This window comes from Dermochelys coriacea, chromosome 10, assembly GCF_009764565.3.
Source record: "Dermochelys coriacea isolate rDerCor1 chromosome 10, rDerCor1.pri.v4, whole genome shotgun sequence".
Classification (NCBI taxonomy): Eukaryota; Metazoa; Chordata; order Testudines; family Dermochelyidae; genus Dermochelys; species Dermochelys coriacea.
The window spans coordinates 61,351,504-61,372,344 of NC_050077.1; the positions used below are offsets into that span (position 1 = coordinate 61,351,504).

Here is a 20,841-nt window from a genome sequence, read left to right on the forward strand (position 1 = left end):
TCTCAAAAAAGATCATTGCCATCCACTACCTTTTCATATCTTGCTCTATCTATCTATCTCCTGGTACAATAATTAGGTAAAGGGCTAGTGGGAATAGTTGGGTTTGTTTTTTTTAAATAAACTGATTGTATGCTTAACTCCTTTATAAGATACTTGTTCTCTTAGATTTTTCTTTGGGGCAGGGATTGGGTCTAATATCTTGTTTGGAAAGCACCTACCACATTCCGGGCAGCATCACTATGCAGATGATACTTAATAATGAACATCTCTGAGTGAACAGTGGATCCTGTGCATCTAATTTTTAATGTCAACAGAGAATTGCACAGTTAACCTATGGCTGCGTAATGAAGCAACGATACACACATTAAACAAAAATAATTCAGATAACACACAGTAGATTTTTGTTTTCTAGTAAGAATCTGTCTGATACACTTTTAGCACCCTTTATAATGAAGCATTGACAAAAATATTGCAGCTCTTCATTTCCCACTCCTTAAACAGAGAGAAAAATCTCTTAAAATATGTAGAGATATGTAAAATCAGTAACAGCTACAAAATATGTAGAATCAGTAATAGCTATAAAAAGGTTGCTGCTTTAGGAGGAATATTAGAGATGTACTTGAGTGGGAACAGAACATTCACCATCCCTATTTGTTCATGGGAAATCGGAAGAGTTCCACTTTTACACAGCTGAGCTGATTATATTTGACTGCCCATTTATCAAAAAGATACCAACAATAAATCCACAGTATTTCTATAAATGTTTGACGTGCCTCCCCCCAGTTTTAGCCAGTACATCAGCCTACCATCATACTGTGCATTGACTCTGATTTTATCAGATGCAAAAATTTGCAGAAATGTTTTTGATGCAAGACCCCTGAAAGCGCTAAATGAATGAATGGCAAGTAATGTACTTTGAGCCTAATTCTAAAAGGTGATGAGTTTTCTTAATTATCACTGACTTCAGTATTATGGAAGGTACTCTGAAACTGGCAAGATTGGCTCCTTAAAATATTATGATTTATACAGTTCCTAAAGAGATGAAGTATTAATATATAGCTGAAAATTGATAAAACACCTGCATTTCATTCCAATTATGTATATGTAATTACCAATAACAAGATTATTACTAAGGCAATTGGATTTTGAGTACCTCACTCAAATCTTGAGGTTGTCTTTATTCAAGGAAGAAAACAAGTTTTACAAAGCAACTTAATTTTCACAGAGCAAATCATTATTTGAAGCTAGATTATTTGACCTGTAGCTTGGGATATGTCACATCATATTGTGTCAGTAACATCTTAAACTACTTAACATAAAACAATGCACTGTGCCTAATATAGTGAACTTCAGCAAAGCATGATTTACAGATATGAAGCTTTTAAATATAGCCTGCATTTTGCACAAAAGTTGCACATTTATACTGTAAATCATTTCTTTAGTGTTCTTTAAGAAGAATTAGATTTATGTCTTCAGACCTTTGTTTTAGCTAAACAAACATACATCACAATAAAATAAGAAGTGAAGAGCATTTTAAGGTTCACAGTTGTCTGGGGTGGGTGGCGGGCATTGACTTCCCCTTTCATGTTATTCTAGCTAATAAAAATCAGGCTTTAAAATGTTTCTTGTATCAGTGTATAGTGATTCACACTGGATGTAACAGTTTGAAAAAGAATACATTAATATCCATTTAATTATCAACATCAACACTTTCCAGATGGAAGGTCTGTTCTGGGTGGAAGATCTGTAAACCTTACTCATGTGAGTAATCAATTATTTCAAAGGAACCACTTGACAACCTGTTTCACCAAAGCACCTTTGTATGTGGTTATGTCCCATTAAAGTCAATGGGACTTAAAGACATGCTTAAAATTAAGCACATGCTTATCTGCGTAGGAATGATTGCTGGAATGCTGCTTGAGGGGATTAGAATTACTCATTTGAATGAGATTTGCAAATTTGGGACTTTAGGTATTGAAAGTGCATTGAAAAGAATATATTTTACAACCTTCTTGTGATTTATGGAATATTTTACACTATTTGCATATTGAAAGATTTAATGCAGAGTGTAAACTGAGTGACAAAGCATAGTAGTTAGCATTATAGGGAATTACTAAATGCAAACACGGAAATTAGTCGGAAACTGTTCTTAGCCTTAGGAAATATAGTCAGGTATAATAAAAGATGCTTACTATCACAAACCTCATAAGAGAATCGCTCTCCTTCTTTCTTCTGCTCAGTGGATTGCAAGTCAAAGGCATTGGACAAAGACATGACACATTACAGACAAAGCACAAGGCACATTTTCTACAGAATGTTGTAGATGCAAACAAAACAAACCAGTACATAAAAAAACAAAACAAAATATATTCCAGTACGAACATTCAAATCAAGCAGGCATTACAGAATGCAATATAAAACATCCAATATTGGTTGAACTTTACAGATCATTAGCATGTTTCTATGAAAATGCATTACTTGTTTCCCCAGACATTCCCAGTGCATTATATACTTCTCACATGGCATTGCTTTTAAATAACATATTATATTTTTTCAAATTCTGTAATATGTCTTATTTTTAAAATTCTTTATTTGATTTTCTTGGCAAGCAGAAGCAAAGACTATGGATAGGTTGCAAACATACCGCTAATGATCTCTAAGTAGCTGTGCAGTGAATGCAGGGAATTAAAACCACCTACCTCTTTTCCTCCCATAGACTCAAACATTTTCTCAAGCTGGACTCGCAATTGCTGGATATTGTTCATCAAGATACAGGGCTATAAATAAAGTATAGCATGTGTTATATGAACAAACAGATACAAACAAACTAAAACATAACAGTTGAGAATGGCCAAAAGGAAGAAGTATAAGTAAAATGATTCAAGATAGCAATATCTGGTTCTTTTTTGCTGGAAATCCATCTTCCTATTCCAGCATAAAACTGATACATTTATGAACTACAATGAAGTTAACATTTGAAGTCTCAGCATATGAATAAATCAGGCAATTCTGTAACAAACTAAATTATTCCACAGGTGAACAATTTTGCATTACGTTAAAAGTGCTTTAATAATCTAAGCAATATTAGTCGCATAAACATGCCTTCATATTTTATTTTTAAAATACTATTGTTTAAACTTTTCACTTAAGCCACTCTCTTTTTCAAACTGTATGCCAAAGACTGAGGGAATCACACTGCAAAAGATAACAACTGCCAGATACAGAGATTAAATTAAACCGATTCTACTACGGAGGCTTTGTAAATTTGTATGGCTTTATTTACTACTTTGTAATGTAAAAAAAATCTTGATAATAGAATTCTGTTTTGGCAGGATTACTGTTCCAGTGCATCTGCACATTACATTCAAACCTTCAAGAAATGAATTTCTATAACCATCTATATTTAAACCTTACAAGAAGACAACGGGTGCTAACAGCAACCCACATACATTTAAAACCCTTTTAGTCTGTGATGCAGCTCACTGTTGGCTGAAACATGGTTTGAGTAGACTTTAGGGTTCAGAAGAGCATTTAAATAATTCCGCAGCCTACTCTATAAAATCTAAGGGAACTCAGGGTCAGAAAGAAAAAGGAAACTGGAGAATAAAATAGAAGAGCCTTATCTAGTATTCTTAACCCTTTCATCACTCAGCCTCAATAAAGTACAGTAAATTTTAGCACACTGTCCTGAGATTCTCATCTCTCTTCCTCCCCCAACAAGTGACTTGACCTCATGTAACTACTGAACCATTCTCCCCATCCCTACCCACTAGAGGCAGCCACCCTATCCCCTTTATGTCCTGTGCCTTTTTCTATGTGATATTGGTGCTGGATCCTTAAGGATTGGGTCAGAAAGAATGTGAAAGAGGGCACTCAGCACCAGTGATTTGGGGCATCTTGGATTACATTCCAGTGAAAAGACCCTGCCCCCAATTAGTTCCCCATGGAAATAAACCTGCAAACCCTTGAAAATAGCCAGTTTCTATCGTGAATCATGTTTATTACAGCAGTGCCAACCAAGAACATAGCCCCTTTGTTCTAGGCAGTGCACAAACACAGAGTATTAGAGTCTGTCATATCTTAAGGTTAGGATACTGCTGTGGTTGATATTTCCATAAAAGCATAAGCAAAGCAACAGTGTTTAAAAGGCTGTTGACATTTCCTGGAAAACTTGAGAAACATTAACATTAGAAACAATTCTGCTTATATATATATCCTAGTTCAATGGTTCTTCAGCTGACATCTGTGGAGCACTTGTGTCCAGGGAGCTACATCTGTTGTAATGGGGAAGCATGCCCAATCAAAACAGGGGGTAACTAACTCTGCAATCCAAGAAATTCCAGTTACTTGTGCATCAGTCTTCAAAAGAGCTCCACTGCACATATTGCTGAATGGGAACTAAAATTTGTGAATGAACCTTTCATTGTTGGGCCCTTTGGTAAATATTTAACCAAGATCAAATCTGCAGATTACACTGAAATTCAGAGGATTTGGAGGATAGAACCCAAATACAAAATGAGCCAAAGAGAGTTTGTATCCGATCTCTTCTATTACAACTAGAATTTAAAGGTAGGAAAGGATTAAAAGCAGTGGGTAAGCAGAAAAGGTTATGGGAAAGGAGGACAGTGAATAATAAGTATAGGCAGAGAGCAATAAATACACAAATAAATAACTAAATATACCTATGAAACAGGTAAATATACATATGAATAATATATCTATACACACATCTGCATTTTCTATACATCATTGTACAGCAGCTGTGTTTGTGTATACATACAAAATTTTAAATAATGAAAAGAAAGTTTGATGCTGGATGAGAATATTATAGAATCAATGGGTCTGGGTTCAAAATAATTAGAGAAATAACAGTTTGTCTTACTGCCTTTCTCTTATTTCTTTTTCAGCATATTGTGTATTTAGGATCCATTACTACCAGACATCGTGCTTACTACTGTGAGAACTCCCAGGCCACAGGACTTCAATGGGGAGTATTCATGGTAATAAACATTATGGCTAGCAGTAAGTGTTTGCAGGTTCATGTCATTCGTTTGTTCACTTTTGGGAGGGACCTACCTTATTGTATGCATGAAAAGCACCTACTATTTTTTGGGTACTATAAATACATAGCCACAAAGCTCTGAAGTTGCTGCAGGGAAGGTGCGGGGCTGGGATTGATCCAGGAGGTCGCCACATCAGAGTCTCTCTCTTTTAAGAGCATATCTGAGAACCACTGGTCATCTTTGTATGTCATTTCTGACATTATCTCTATTAAAAAAGCATACTTATTACCTACTGCTTAGTTGTATTAATCTTCTTTTTGACACATCATTATTGCTTGTTTTGGAAACAATCTGTGATGTCAATAACAGATTATGATTTCTGATGGGGAATAAGCAGCTGAAGCACACGTATTTCTTTTAAACCAGGGGTTCTCAACCTTTTTCCTTCTGAGCCCATGCCAACATGCTATAAAAACTCTATAGCCCACCTGTGCCACAATAACTGGTTTTCTGCATATAAAAGCCAGGGCCAGCATTAGGGGGTAGTAAGCAGGGCAGCTCCCTGGGGCCCCACGCCACAGGGGCTCCTGTGAAGCTACATTGCTCAGGCTTACGCTTTAGCAGAGCTCAGCGCCCTCGGCTTCAGCCCCAGGCAGTAGGGCTTCAGCTTTCTACATCCGATGAATGCATCCGATGAAGTGAGCTGTAGCTCACGAAAGCTTATGCTCTAATAAATTTGTTAGTCTCTAAGGTGCCACAAGTGCTCCTTTTCTTTTAGCTTTCTACCCTGGGACCCTGGATCCCAGCAAGGTTAATGCTGGCCCTGCTTGGTGGCCCCCTTGAAACTTGCTCACAGCCCCCCAGGGTGCCCCGGTCCCCTGGTTGAGAGCCACTGTTCTAAACAACTGCCAGTACTCTTGGCAATAAAGGAAGAGAGAAGCTAAATACAAAAACAAGTATCAGGTGAATTGTTCCTAATGAGACAGTTTTCAAAGTTTCCTCTGAGATCATAGTTGCTTATTAAGGGCCTGATCTTGCACCTGTTAATTCACTGGCAAAATTTACATTGACTTCAATGAGAGTAGATCTAAGGCTCAAAAATGTTCCCAGCTTATTGCATATGTTGAACCTTAGAATTCTATTTATGGCAACTTAGAGGAGTCAGACAGCCAAACAGAACAACACACAAAACTGAATACCAAGCACAATGCATAAAACTGAAATATGTTCATAAACAATGACAGGCTGTGGGAAAACATGATGATACATTTAATAAAGAAATATACACCATAGAAAATGTACAGCTATGTCTGTTTTTCATTTGAAAAGTTTCTGTAAATTTAATTGAATGGAATTAATAAAATGGTCCTAAAATAAATTTAATAACTTTGCACTTAACTACAATCATAAAGCAGTATTTATTTAAATCTCTTCTATCAAATGAAAGACAGGAGATGGCATTTTGGTATAACTTGGGATCACCAGATCAAATGAAATCTCATTAATCTAGAAATATGAATTTCAAATAGATGATTTCTAATAAAAATAAGTTATCTTTCTATAAAGTCATTTGTTGTAATCCTTTATGCCTTTTCTCCGTTACAAAGCCATAATGAGAACAATCTTATCCAAAGCCTTAGCAAAGATTAGTGTTCCAGGGTGACTTCAGAAATCAATCACTTCAATGATGAAAAAAATCCCATTGGACAGACTAAGAGGCAACACAAACAATGTGATTTAATGACTTAACATTCGGTATCAGAGTCCATTCATTGTAGAAAACAGTTAATTTGATTTAATGCTAGGATTAATTTGAAATGAACTGTAAGTACAATACTACAAATCTTAATTCACTTGCAGACTATATGTAAAGTGCAATTGTCTATGGCAACATATTAGGCCAAACTCATATATAAACAATCATCTGGGCAGGTGGGCTGGATGACTGACAGATGCATGAGGGGGGAAAACAGGGAATGCATTCACTCCCACATCACGGGAGATACTCTGCCCCAAGGTATTTTCAGCTCAGCGGCTCTTGTGGGAGGTAGGGAGAATCCGTGTAAAGACGCACAACACTTGCATGTGTATATCTATATCTATACTGATTGCTTATTTCTGTTACATATGGCAATAGCTCACAAGATGAAGAACCTTGTCTGAACCATGAAAATGCCCTGCTGGGCAAACTTATGACAACATGGTTTTCTGGTATGTTGTGAACTGACTAGCTGCGTTTCTTGGCTGCCAAGCCTGGCTTAGTGTCTTCTTTCTGATGTAAGAAAGATTTAAGCATTGCCAGATGCAAAATGTGTGGAAATCTCCTTATGTATGTCTTTTTCAATATGTTTTTGGAAGGGGCTCCAAAGATGAAGATATTTGAAGTAGAAAGGGAATCTGAAATATGACACATCCATATGAATAAAATTCATTCCCTTGTAGAAATATTTATATAAAACCACTGCCTAAAGTTACAGGTTTCTAAACTCTCTCATTACTCATAGTTTTATTTATTGACATTATATTAAATCTAATTGCATAGTAAGCAGAGAATATTTAAGTCTTTTTCCACCATACGTATTGCTATGGTTTGGTAGAAAAATTAATATTTCAAATGTTGTCTGTGGTGGTTAGAAGAGGAAGGAACCAAGGACTGTTGTTCTTTAGCTATTAGAGAAACAAAGTGAGTGAGGTAATACCTTTTATTGGACCAACTTCTGTTGGTGAGAGAGACAAGCTTTCAAACTTACACCAAGCTCTTCTTCAGATCTGGGAAATGTACACTGTGTACAGCTATTTAGCTATACCATATTTCCGATTTCTTTTGTTGTATATGCTGGTGACCTTTGGATTGTGATAATATCACGCTCCAGTGACAACGAGGGCATATTATTTCCATTTTTCCATTTAATCAGTTCAGTTCCAATCTCACAACATATTTCCTCCCCCAGTTCTATGTGTGAAAAAAATAATTTGTGCTCCAGTTTAGTTCTCAACTTTCATAAATCTATAAAAGCATTCTGAACTTCTGGGTTTTTGAACAACAGCTTTTCATTTTCTCAAAATCATTTACTTTAGCTTAGTTTAGGATAGTGGGCCCAGTCCTGTCAGAAGCCGGGATTCTCCTCCAAACACCCTTAAGTTGTCTAGACTCTAATGGGAGTTGATGTGCAAAGAACCTCACAGAATGCCCACCTCATTCAGGGATGGTTTGCTGGGACCAGCAATGGGTGAGACAGTTCTTCTGTGCTCTGGGAGGATTTTCCTGTGTTCTGAGTTTCATGTGGCTGCTCTCTATTTGTCCCTTGCCAGTCCCCTGCAGTGCCAAATAGGACAATTTGTATGCTGTGGCTGGTGGCTAATAGCTCTGCCCCCTCTCTAGAAGGGACTGGCAGCGGGTTATTTACTGCAGGACTTTCCTGGCTTTCAGCAACATTTTGCTGAGCTGTCTCTTCCCCTGGCACTGCTTCCTGCACATCCTAATTTGTTATTGCTATGACCAGGTGTCCTATGGGCTTTGAATTTCACCTGATCACCTTTTAGGGGTTGAGAAAGGATTCTCCAGGACTATAGACTAGCCATTCAGTCTGGGATTTTCTATCAACCCAGCAAGGCCCAATCTTTTGGGGCTGGAGAACACTGTCCCTTTAACAGCTATGCATTTTTCCCAAACATTGCTGTTGGTCCAGGAACGATTAACATAATCCCATACCTGTGCATAAAGATGTGACAGGTAAAGGCCAGGTCCTGCAAATGACTTTGATTGGTTTGAACCTATATATACGGACAGAATGAGGTACCTCTTGGGTTGCACCTTAGTTACTCAGATGAGGACAAAGTAGTACATAGTTATGGTATGTGCCAACTCCTGCTGAAGTATTCATTGGGCAAGGCCCAGCAAGGCCTTCCTGGGTATATTGGTCTTGATGGCACTGTAATGACATCACACACTGGGTCAGTTTGCTGCGGGGGTGTTCCTTAGTTATGTTAAGTTGTTAATAATATTGTAACTCTTATTTAACTGCACTGTCTGTGTCTTATTTACTGCTGTGTCCATTGGGCTTGTTATTCAAGAATTCTCTGCGGCCAACAAGACAGCATAATAGTTTACCATTCTTTTTCACTACTGCATGGAAAAGGAGAAGATGGGTGGAGGTGAGGATGTGTCATATTACAGTCATTTATCATTTACTGGGATTTAGGAGAGAATAATATAGGATTCTGTCACACACAAAAACCTCCTTAATTTAGAGCTAAGGTTTTTGGGTGCAAATCTCCATCAACATAATCATTTCAAATATAGGAAATCACCAGTTTCTTCCACACTTCTCTGTGCATAGTATTTCTCCTTCTAATATTAATTTCCCCTTTCTTTCACCGACCCCCATCAGTTGTTATATTACAATATAAGCAATCAAGGAAAATAGGTTATCCTCTGGGAAAAAACCTCTCCCTTTTCCCATTCATTTTCTTGCAATAAAAATGATCATATTTCCAGTTAATATAATAAGACCTCTAAGTTCACTTTTTAAAGACAGAAATAATATTAGCATTTTTTAAATTTTACTTACCAAAATTTCTTTATCACAGTATGAACTGAAGTCATTTGAAATGATTGCAGCATACCGAAGAAGCACTTTGTTGATAGTCTGGGGTGGTAAAGGAAATGTTTACATGAGATACATAATCATGTAACAGTCTCTGAAGAATGGTAAATAAAAATACAAAATAGTATTCAAGTGAAAGTAGAGGCTTGTTTTCAAAGCAGATAATATTTGTAAATGATAGAAAATTGTTCTGAATTAAATTTACAAAATTTTAGTTTGCATTTGCTTAGAAAATTGGAAAGGTCACATTTTTAATCCTTTCACAATGGATAATGTTTCTTTTTTAATGGAATGTAATTTTCTATAACAGAAATACTTTGCATTTATTTATACTGACATTGAGAAGTAAGAACATTGAGGGGCTCTAGTTTGTGCATTGTGCAACATATACTAAGCAGAACATTAGAGATGCTCAAAATCCTCTAGGGTGACAACCTACAGATTAAAATGTAATGGAAAAATAAGAATCAAAGGAGCAATGTTTAAACCTCAGCAATGTGAACATAATCCTCAACAATCACGTGAATATGTACTTTGTTTACAGACTGAGAAAAGTGATGAAAGCACAGAATTATGTGTAAATACAAACTATTTCATAGCCATTGGCACTGTCATGGAATTCTAAAGCTTGCAAGAGTGTGGCAATCCAAGTAGAAAGTTGGCCTAACACAATGTGTAAGTTTATCAAACAGCAGATTAATAAACCTAGAAAAAACAGGTGGCTGATCCACCCCCAGCTGGTCAAACTTGCCTTCAAATATGATAGAGAAAATTACTTTTGGCCTTTACTTGAAGTGTGATATTTCACTTGCACACAGCACCACATTTTTCAGATAGGTTTATTATAACTATAGTTAAGGCTCTATAACAAACGCTGCTTTTCAAGTATACCTACACTCTAGAGCAGTATTACCTCTACCTCCTTGTAGTTATTATTCTGGGAGTTAAGGGAAATACTGTAAATACTCAGGTGATATTATTTAATTATTTAAGGCAACTAGCAAGTCTTTAAGGGAGAATCCTGTAAACTCAGCTGTTAATACCCGCAGAAGGTTAGAACTTGACATGCAAGGTCTCAGCAGTGGAGTCTATTTTCAAAGGAAAAACATGTTTAATCTTTGGCATTCAGAAAAATAAACTTCTTTATGGTCTAAAACTTGTGACTCAGCCCATAGGACCCAGAAATAACCTTAGGTTAACAAACAAACAAAAAATGGCAGGTGACTAGCACATGATGTAGCTTAACCACTTATGGTATTTTGAGAAACAGAATGAGCAAAATAATAATATCTGGCTCTTGCATAGTGCTTTTCATCAACAGATCTCAAAGTGCTTCACAAAGGAGACAACCATTATTATCCTATTTTAAAGATGGGGAAACTGAGGCACAAAGCGTGAAATGACTCGCCCAAGGTCACCTAACAATGCAGTGGCAGCTGGATTTAGAATAGCACCTAAGTGCCCTGAATCCTGGTCCAGTTCTCTGTCCACTAGGCCATGCTGCCTGCCTCCCCTTCCAAAGCAAAGCCCACAGCTGGGAGCTCTGGGGAGGAAAGACCTATGAGGATTCCCTCCTAGAGTTTCTCCCCCATCATACACTGCAAATAGGCCCCAGGACTCGCTCCCAAACCTGTAGATTCTGGAGGATCAGTTAGAAATGAGGGTCTTTCTCATAGCACTAGCCCTGGCCCCTGATGGCCTTGCTACCTGGCAATTCTGTGGTATCTCTTTAACAAGTATAGAAGGTCATATACTCTTCTGTACTGAGCTGATAATTGATGCTGTTAGGGTGGGGTAAGGTGGCTCAAAGTAAAAACTTTCCTCTCTCCAAACCTGGGGCTCTGGCTTTGGCCCTCCCGTCCCGACACATTCCTATCATCATTCCCCATTCCTGACATTTCCCTTACATCAGAGGTGGGGGGAATAAATAGTGTAAAGTCACCTATGCCTGATTTATGTCAGCTTAGGACATCCCCATTCCGGGGAATCTTTAGAAGCCCTTTTAGGCTGGTTTTGGTCCCTTTAAGCTGCTCTGAAGATTCAAAAAGGTCTTAGCAGGGGCCAAGGATCTGGCTCAAAATGTTGGAAGAATACTGTATAGCTAGAAATATTGTACAATAAAGTAAGTTAAGAAATCCTGGCTGATAGACCTTAAGCAGGGAGTATTTCTCAGTGGTGAAACCTTAAAATGGAGAAAGAGAGGGCAGCACATAAGATCCCACAGTTTTACTTTTCAATGTATTCTTTAGCAATCCACAGAAAATGGAAAATAGTTGATTTTAAGTGACATCAGAGAATGAGAGATGAACTGGCCGCACTGGGTCTTCAAGAAAAGCTCATAAATTCACTACACTTCCAAAACAGCCTAGCAGAACAAACTATCCATCAGCAGGACCAACATGCCGATGAGGTGGCAGAGCAAGAAACAAAACAAAAACTCTGGAGGGGCTTCAACCAACAATGCTTTGGTGCCAAAACTATGCAGAAATAAGGCTCCAGATTTCTTCCAGCCATCCACAGACCTGACAGATCACTATATATTTCACTGGTGAATCCCTCTGAAATCTAAGTCGTGATTCAATGATTAACAAGAACACCAAAGAAGTCAAGACATTTGGTAACATATGTTTATACCTAGTTTTACTATAAGATGAAGTCCAGAGGAGATTAGAGTTCCTCAAACTGGGTGATCAATTAAGAGAAAATAAACTGCTCATTTCCAAAGAATAAAACCAAAATAACTTCTCTAAGGCTCCTGGTCTGCAACAGGGAATATGGGTTCTAAATAGCATTAGAATGTTTTTAAGCACAATGACAACAGAACGTCACTTTCTCTGAAACGTGGTCAAGATGCATTGATTTTAATCTACCTTCGCAAATCTTCTCATTAAATGAGACAGTGCTTCAGGATTAGGGCACTCCAGTTTCCTGATAATCTCGAAGCTTTGATTGAGTTGTGTGAAGACATCTACCACAGAGCAAGAGAAAAGGGCATGATCTGATGTTTGCTGGAACTAGAGGAGAATAAAGAGGGGGAGGGAACAAAAACCCCAATTAAAATGAATTAACATTTGCAGTTCCATGTTCTGACAATACAACAGTATTCATGGAATTTCTAACACTTCTAAATCCATCCTAGAATCAGAAAATGAAAATTTTAAAAAAATTGCTTTCACTTTTAAGGGGTGTAACACAGACAGTAATTTGATGTGTTCTTTTGTGCTCTTCTGGGAACAGGACGAAGCATTACAAACTTCAGCAATAGTCCTGCACTGGCATCTGCTAGTGTAGATACTTATACCTGTATGGAGTCTCATTGGCTTCATTAGCACTCCAAAGAATCTGTGCTACAGGGCTGCATTTCAGGACCAGGACATAAATATTTAGCCTTCTTTGGAGCTGTACCATGAGTACCTGAATCTCTGCACAAAATATGTGGCATGGTATCCTGGTTCCACTGACCTCAACAGCAACACTCCGATTGGCTTCAACAGGGCCAGGATTTTACCCATCGGTTTTTTGGTCTGACAGCAATATAATCTTATGGAGTGTTGTTTGCAGCAAATGAGACTTGAATTTAATAACTTTAGATACTCCCCTTCTTAGCTGGAGAAAGCTTTTACTATATTAATATGGCATTGCTGTAGTGATATTTGTATCCTTGAACTGCATGAATAAACATGCAATAAAGATATTTTTCTATAAAAATATTCACCCAAAAGGGTGCTCAGCTGAAAGGTCTGTATAAACCAATACAGAAACTATAGAAAGGAACCTCTGAAGGCCTGACACCTCACAGATTAAATGTAGTAGCTGCTGGGCAGTGCAAAGCAGCACTAAGCACTAGTGTAGGGCAAGCAACTAAGTTCTACAACTGCAATTGCAAGCGGCACTTAGGTAGGTAAAAAATTATTCAGGAGTTGGAACCTGGCCATAGGGTTAGCATTGAAGGGTAAGTACTGGCCAGTAATGCCTCTGCATAATGTGTGATGTCTAATATGGGCACAGCATAAGGAGTACCTATATTGTAGGAACATTGTAATACCAAATCTCTTTCCTGCAGTAATACAATTTTTTTATAAAAAGGACTTACTCCATCTTTTTTGTCTCTTTCCAGTGCTCCATGAAGAAACTCCATTGAGACATCTTCATTTTCATCCAACCATTGAATGACAAAAGGCTCAAACCATCTAAAAATTACAACCATTGATGTTTCATGTTTGCCTTAAAATATTCATTTTATTCTGGAATATACATAGAGTAATTGCTCTTTTTTTACATTAAGGGACTTTAATATTGTGATTATATATAATATCAACCATTTGGATTTTGATCTGAATTCTAAACTGTCCTCATAATTGTTTCATTCATATATTATTGCGTATGGTATGGATTTTCATGGATTTTGGATTTTCATGTATAAACTCAGTTTTGGCAGCGGCAAAAATTGAGTTTTGAAAGATGTCACACTCAGTATTAGAGGTGCAAATATGATCCTTTTATTTTGGCCAATTTTAATTATTAAATAGCATTACTATTTGTTATTTAACTGCTTTCACATCATAAGCATGAATTCTGCTAAAACACTAATTGCTATAAATGGGAGTTGTATGTGCCTTTTATGGAGAAGGGCTTGCCCCTTAGACAGTAACATTAAAATAAATACCAAATTTGTGTATATCTAGAGAACTAGCATATGGGCTGCATTAATAGGAGCATTGCCAGCAGATCGAGGGAGTGATTATGTCCCTCTATTTGGCACTGGTGAGGCCACATCTGGAGTATTGCGTCCAGTTTTGGGCCCCCAACTACAAAAAGGATTTGGACAAATTGTAGAGAGTCCAGTGGAGGGCAACGAAAATGATTAGGGGGTTGGGGCACATGACTTATGAGGAGAGGCTGAGGGAACTGGGCTTATTTAGTCTGCAGAAGAGAAGATTGAGAGGGGATTTAATAGCTGCTTTCAACTACCTGAAAGGGGGTTCCAAAGAGAATGGATTTAGACTGTTCCCAGTGGTGGCAGATGACAGAACAAGAAGCAATGGTCTCAAGTTGCAGTGGGGGAGGTCTAAGTTGGATATTAGGAAAAACTATTTCACTAGGAGGGTGGTGAAGCATTGGAATGGGTTACTTAGGGAGGTGGTAGAATCTCCATCTTTAGAGGTTTTTAAGGCCTGGCTTGACAAAGCACTGGCTGGGATGATTTAGTTGGGCTTGGTCCTTCTTTGAGCAGGAGGTTGGACTAGATGACCTCCTGAGGTCTCTTCCAACCCTAATCCTCTATGAATCTATGAATATGTATATAACCATATGGGGCCCCTCCCACACTTGAAAATACAGGAAGGAATTCTGAGCAAAGACAGCTTTAAAGGTTCTCTCCTAGAGTTCCTTTCTTATCAATTTATTGGGAGTTTCTCAATCCCACAAAATTGGCCATGAGATCTGCCTAGAAACCCTGTAGATCACCATGTAGCTCCTGGGGGAAGTGTAGGAGGCAAACAGTTCTAGCCCTGGGTGAGCCCTTCATCCTGGAAGCATTTTGAATCATACTACGAAGGGAACTTTCAGGCTGTGGCTGCCCCTAAAGTCCTTGCAATGGGTGCTCTCAATAGCAAAGATAAAGAGGCTGTATTATCTTTTCTAAGGAATCTCTATGGGGCTGGAGGAGGATGATCTATTTCTCCTCTGTTTCCTCCCCAACCAAGTAGAATTGGGGACATCATGCACAGATCAAGGTGCATGTGCGTGTGAGCTTCTATTGTCTGATAATTAGAAAGTGTCTTTTATCAAGAATGATTCCATTGTTTTTTTGTTTTCTTAGCATACGTTTGGTTCTTACTAATAATGGGATGAGCTGGAGGTAGTTTTACTTTGGTAAAACCTCAGCTGTGGTATATTTTATTTGCAGTGTTGGATTTATGGTCTATGGAAACCAATGACAGACCCCAAACTTTCTGAGGCAAGTTATTGGAATTCTAAAAATCAGAAGACATAGGAATGTGAATGAAGATAGAGCATAGGACCAAAAATGTGAATTAACTGCAGCAAGAGAGAAGAAAAGAGAAGCAACAGAAGAAAATTAGTCATATGGAATAAAACCTTTTATTGCTTTTATTGCCCATTAGTACTGTATCTTACTCCAGGTTTTGGCAAGAAATGACTATAATGACAAATAACTAATACTGATGCCATACCCACATTTTCTGCCATCCTCTGGCCTTAAGATTTTGCCATTTGTGAAACCCTTCTATTAAATACTATTGTTGAATAAACACATTAATCTGAAATGGTTAACAATTTTTAAAATATCTGGTGTAATTTATTTTTGGGAATAAAGAATTAAGGGGAAAATGTGTGCAGAGTATAGAGAAAGGGTTATTAGTGCTGCTTAGCTTAAATGCACTCTGCTTTTAGTATTATAATGGATAAATATTTAAAGAAAATAAAACTTAACAAGCAGAGCAGAAACTCAGGAGAAATTCTCCCCAGTACTTACAGAGAATACTCAGGCACTGCATCCTGGAAGGCAGGGAGTTCTCGCACATACTCATTATAAAACCATTTCACTTTGAAGTGCAAATTCATATAATCTGTGCTCTTGCATAACTGCTGCTTTTCATGTTCTATAGAATAGAAAAAATAAAAACATTTCATAAAGTTCTGATTGTAAATAACATTCTTGTGTCTCAATGTACTTTCTAACGTTACTAACACTAGTGAAATAAATTATACAGTACTTGCATCTAAGGGCAAGTGATCTAATTTCTCAGACAAACTCAGCATCCATAGTTTCAACTGTGGCTTCTCAGCACCCCTGGAAAATGTCAGGCCACAAATTATGTAAAACATTTTGAAGCCCCCATCACTGAAATGCTCTTTAGCTATTTGTGAAGTAAAGAGAATACTTCCACAGCGTAAGTAGAATGCTATAGTGTCTTGCAAAAGTGAAGAATGAAGATTCAATAAAAGAAGGAGAATATTCTAATAGTGTATATATCAAACTCTCTTCCTTTATTCTGATTCCTCTTAGAGTGGTATGAAGTGCACTGGAAAAGAAGATAGACAAGAAATAAAAATATAGCCATGAGGTAAACAAATTAAAATAATAGCTAGCCATAACTATTGGAAAAGTCTGAGTAAGTGACTACTGTAGCTCTAAACAGATTGCACTTATAGTGTATACTTAACACTCAATAAATTGCAGTAGTGGGAAGAAGAAGACACCCCTACAACTCTTAATATATTTGATTTTTTTCATCCTCTGCACCACCAATTGAAGAGCCATTTTGATAGCGTTATTTTTTTAAAATTTGGTGCCTCCTTCTGCCTACATATTCCTATCCAGGCATGTAGGGGAGAGAAGTTTCTCCCAGTACACAGAACAGCTAGAAGATGTATTTGACCCTTGGTAGCAATTTTTGTCAGTATCTCAGTTGTGCAGAAATTATATTACAGTAGGGGAGTGGAATGGGGACACTGTTTGTTGCTTGTAAACTCCATTTACTTACAGCATTTCAATTTCATGAAAAGCACAGGTAAAGTTGTGCCTTTCCAGGGATCACCTTACACCTGGGCCCAGCAAGCAGGCTTTGCATGTGGCCATTTTCTATTTTTTTTAAACCACATTCTAACTCTGTATTTGGATTTTGGAATAAAGGGCCTCTGTCTACAGATATTTTGGAAGTTTCAAAAATTCGAACACCTCCCTCTCCCCTCACTGTTTCAGGTAAATCAAAAAGTTTCACTTAGATTTTGAAGCTTTTTTATTTAAAATTTTTTAAAATAAAATTGAAGGAAAGTTCTAAATGAAAAGTGGTTTCAAACAGAAAATTCTAATTGTTTAGACTGAAACAATTAAGTGAAATGGATGCAAATTTGTGAAATGTTTTGGTTCACCTGAAACTGCATTTTTCACTGTAAAAAAAAAAAATTTCACCCAGCTCTACTTCCAACACCTGAGAATGTCACTACTTGATAGTTGCAAAAACTGTAATAATCCTAACTTTAGACATATGTAAAAGCTATTTTGAAGGCAATCCACTTTAGTAATAATGCTGATGTGTGGTCCACCTAAAAACAAGGGAATGCAAGAGAACACCAGATGTGGGGGGATGTAGAACTTTTTACTGTGGATGAAGGAACCATGAAACGCATTCCTTCACCTACCACCAGCTATGCACTGAAGGACTGTGCCATCAAACAGGGAGTCAGAGAATGAACAATTAGATTATGGCAACTTCGTATATTGTCAAAATGTTTCCATTCCAAGGAATGAGTAAGAGCTTAAGATCATTACTGATACACTTCATGTATGGATTTCATGTAAAATACTGACAAGCTATAGTTATTAAAGGAAGGACAAGTTCCTTTTTATGAATAAAGCATGTACAAATTTCCTTTAAAAATAAACTGTGCAATTGCATAATATCCAAAGCTAGTACCTGTGTTCTGTTGCCTCAGGCAAACTAGCAAATCTCTGTGCCTACCAGCCCACAGTTTTCTGTCAACCTTTTTTTGCTGTCCTAGACTACCACCCATAGCAGAGTGAGCCACTAGCAGTTACAATCATCTAGTTATCCAAACAGTTCCTTATCTTTGCTCTACCTCTTTGCCACTGCAAAAATGTAGAAAACGTTAGAGTTTGATTTTTTTAAAACAAGCCAGAGAGAGAGAGAGAGATTTTTGTGTGTGACGTGACTTCATATTAACGTCTCTCCACACAGTTACCCGGCCAACACTTTAAAGATGAAAATAAAACAAACTAGAAAATGTTACATTTGATGAATTGCAAAGACAGATTCAAACACAGACTCTTAACTGTTACTATGATTTCAGTGCTTATACTAACCCAACCATGATAAGCAAAATTGGTGAGCATGTAAGTGTAGGTTTCACACAGTCCAGTAGAGTTTAAATGATTCTTTAATATTTATTTAGTAGCCATATCTACTGCATATTTAATTTTGACAATTAAAATTCAAATCTCGCATTAAATTTACAAAATAAAACATTTAATTAGTTCCTTGAACTGCTGCATAATAATTTTGTATACAATTTCATCTCTGGAATGTAAATAATCCTAACCTTCAGTGCTACGAATATTTTACCACAAGGATAAAAATTATGTTATCTAAAAACTATTTGTGAAGAGATCTCACTCCACCTTTTCTTGTATGTTCCCAAAGTTCCCTGAGGAAACTCACTGCACATCCTTGCACTAAGAAAACAATTTAAAATGTATCTCAGTTTTTAAACGGCATCATTGCTCCATGAATGCTGGAAATGGAACAGTAGAAATCACCAGGAGCTCATCTCCCAATATGCAATAAAACAGTTGTTCAGTCAAAGGAAAGAAAGTCTTCAGATTCAGCAGGACAGATGCCTAGGGCCCTAACAAATTCACAGTCCATTTTTGTCAATTTCACGGTTATAGGATTTTAAAAATCATAAAATTTCATGATTTCAGCTATTTAAATCTGAAATTTCATGGTATTGTAATTGTAATTCAAAAAGGATTTGCATGTGTGGGGAAGGGGAGGGGTTATTGTGGGGCAGGGGTTGTGGTACTGCTGCAGCACCAGCAGCACAGAAATAAGGGTGGTATGGTATGGCATTACCACCCTTAGTTCTGCATTGCTGTTGATGGGGTGCTGCCTTTAGAGCTGGGTACCCGGCCAACAGCTGCCACTCTCTGGCCACCCAGCTCTGAAGTCAGCGAGGACAATACCGCAATCCCCCTTAAAATAACCTTGCCACCCCCCTGCAACTCCCTTTTGGGTCAGGACCCCCAGTTTGAGAAACATTGGTCCCTGCCCTGAAATCTGTATAGTATAGGGTAAAAGCACACAAAAGACCATATTTCATGGGGAGAGACCAGATTTCATAGCCCGTGATGTGTTTTTCATGTCCATGAATTTGGTGGGGCCCTACAGATGCCAAATAAACACATTGGCATACACTGAGGGGAAATGAGTCCCAGAGATACCCTGCCTCTCCTTCTCTTGAAATTATACCAGCATATGGTCAGCTGTTCCATACTCACCAATCTTTGTTGCTGTGATTAGATACAAACAGAAATGGGTCCAAGTCAAAAAGCATGGACATGGATCCAAACTTCCCCAACATTTGTGTGTGTAGGTCCAGGGTGTTAATTGAGTCCATTATAGAGATGGGGCTGGCAGTAAAGTTTCAGACTAGGAGCCAGATTTATAAAGATATTTAGGCATTTCAAATGTAAATAGGTACCTAACCTGCTTTGTATACAATACTTAGGCACCTAACTGCCATTGAAACCTATTTTGATCTTTGGTACCTAAATACCTTTGTAAATCTGGTCCTAGATCTAAACTTCAACAAACTTCAAGATCTAGGCCCATTTTCCCATATACAAACAACAGACAGTCCTCTAGGTAGAAAATAAATCTCCAGTTATTAAAATACTTTAAAGCTACCTTATGTCTTGAAAAATATACAAAACCTTTATTCAGCTTCATCTGTTCATAAAGGAATAATGCACCAAAAACATTCTTGCCCTGTCAAAATTAATAGATAAGCTTCTAAAATACAATTAAAGTAGTTTTCTTTGCAAATTATTTGATTGGGTCCTATGTGTATGCATCCACTGCACAATTTCAATTATAAACAGTTACAGTGGAGAGCTTATTTTTTCATCTCATTACTGTTTGCTCCAATGGTGACTTCTGTTAAGTAATCTAATTAAACTCTCTTCTATTAACTGTACAGTAGCTTGATTCTCAGGTTCTAAGTTAACATACTAAAAGCAGAAAAAAAACAGGAGAAATGCTGAGCTATTTTACAAATCTATTTTTGCTTGAAGAAAAAACAATCAGGAGAATACAGAGTCTAAATTAAGATGTTTGTTTCTATTTTAGTCCTAGAACCTGGGGCAGTTTCAATAAGTACCATAAATAAGTTCAATAAGTGAAATATCAAAAACTGATTGCAAAATGCACACAGTGAATTATTATATGAGAATTATACTGTAATGAATTTCAGTTAATGCCTGAGTACATCTATTGTACCTATCAAAGGATTGAAGATGTAGCTGCTAACACAGAGGCATCATATCACTTTGAGTAGAATACTGCCTAGATTCGATTAAGACAGACTGGAAGTCAGCACAGTCTGTTAGGCCTCTTGTGAATCTGGTCAGGATAGGCAGATAGTTTCGGGGAGGAAGAAGGTGGAAGAGGCCAGGAGACCTTGAGGAG

The 20,841-nt window shown here is 37.4% G+C and overlaps 1 protein-coding gene across 2 annotated transcripts in view; it reads right to left on the reverse strand.

The window, feature by feature from the left end:
• Nucleotides 1-20,841, reverse strand: part of UNC13C (unc-13 homolog C) — a 476,401-nt gene that overhangs the window by 84,958 nt on the left and 370,602 nt on the right. For both annotated transcript variants that reach the window (XM_043493368.1, XM_043493369.1), the window contains 6 exons: nucleotides 16,107-16,233; nucleotides 13,704-13,800; nucleotides 12,481-12,624; nucleotides 9,575-9,652; nucleotides 2,700-2,777; nucleotides 2,203-2,232 (listed from right to left, as the gene is read on the reverse strand). In XM_043493368.1, coding sequence (XP_043349303.1) covers nucleotides 2,203-2,232; nucleotides 2,700-2,777; nucleotides 9,575-9,652; nucleotides 12,481-12,624; nucleotides 13,704-13,800; nucleotides 16,107-16,233 — 554 coding nt within the window. The remainder of the gene's footprint in view (nucleotides 1-2,202; nucleotides 2,233-2,699; nucleotides 2,778-9,574; nucleotides 9,653-12,480; nucleotides 12,625-13,703; nucleotides 13,801-16,106; nucleotides 16,234-20,841) is intronic.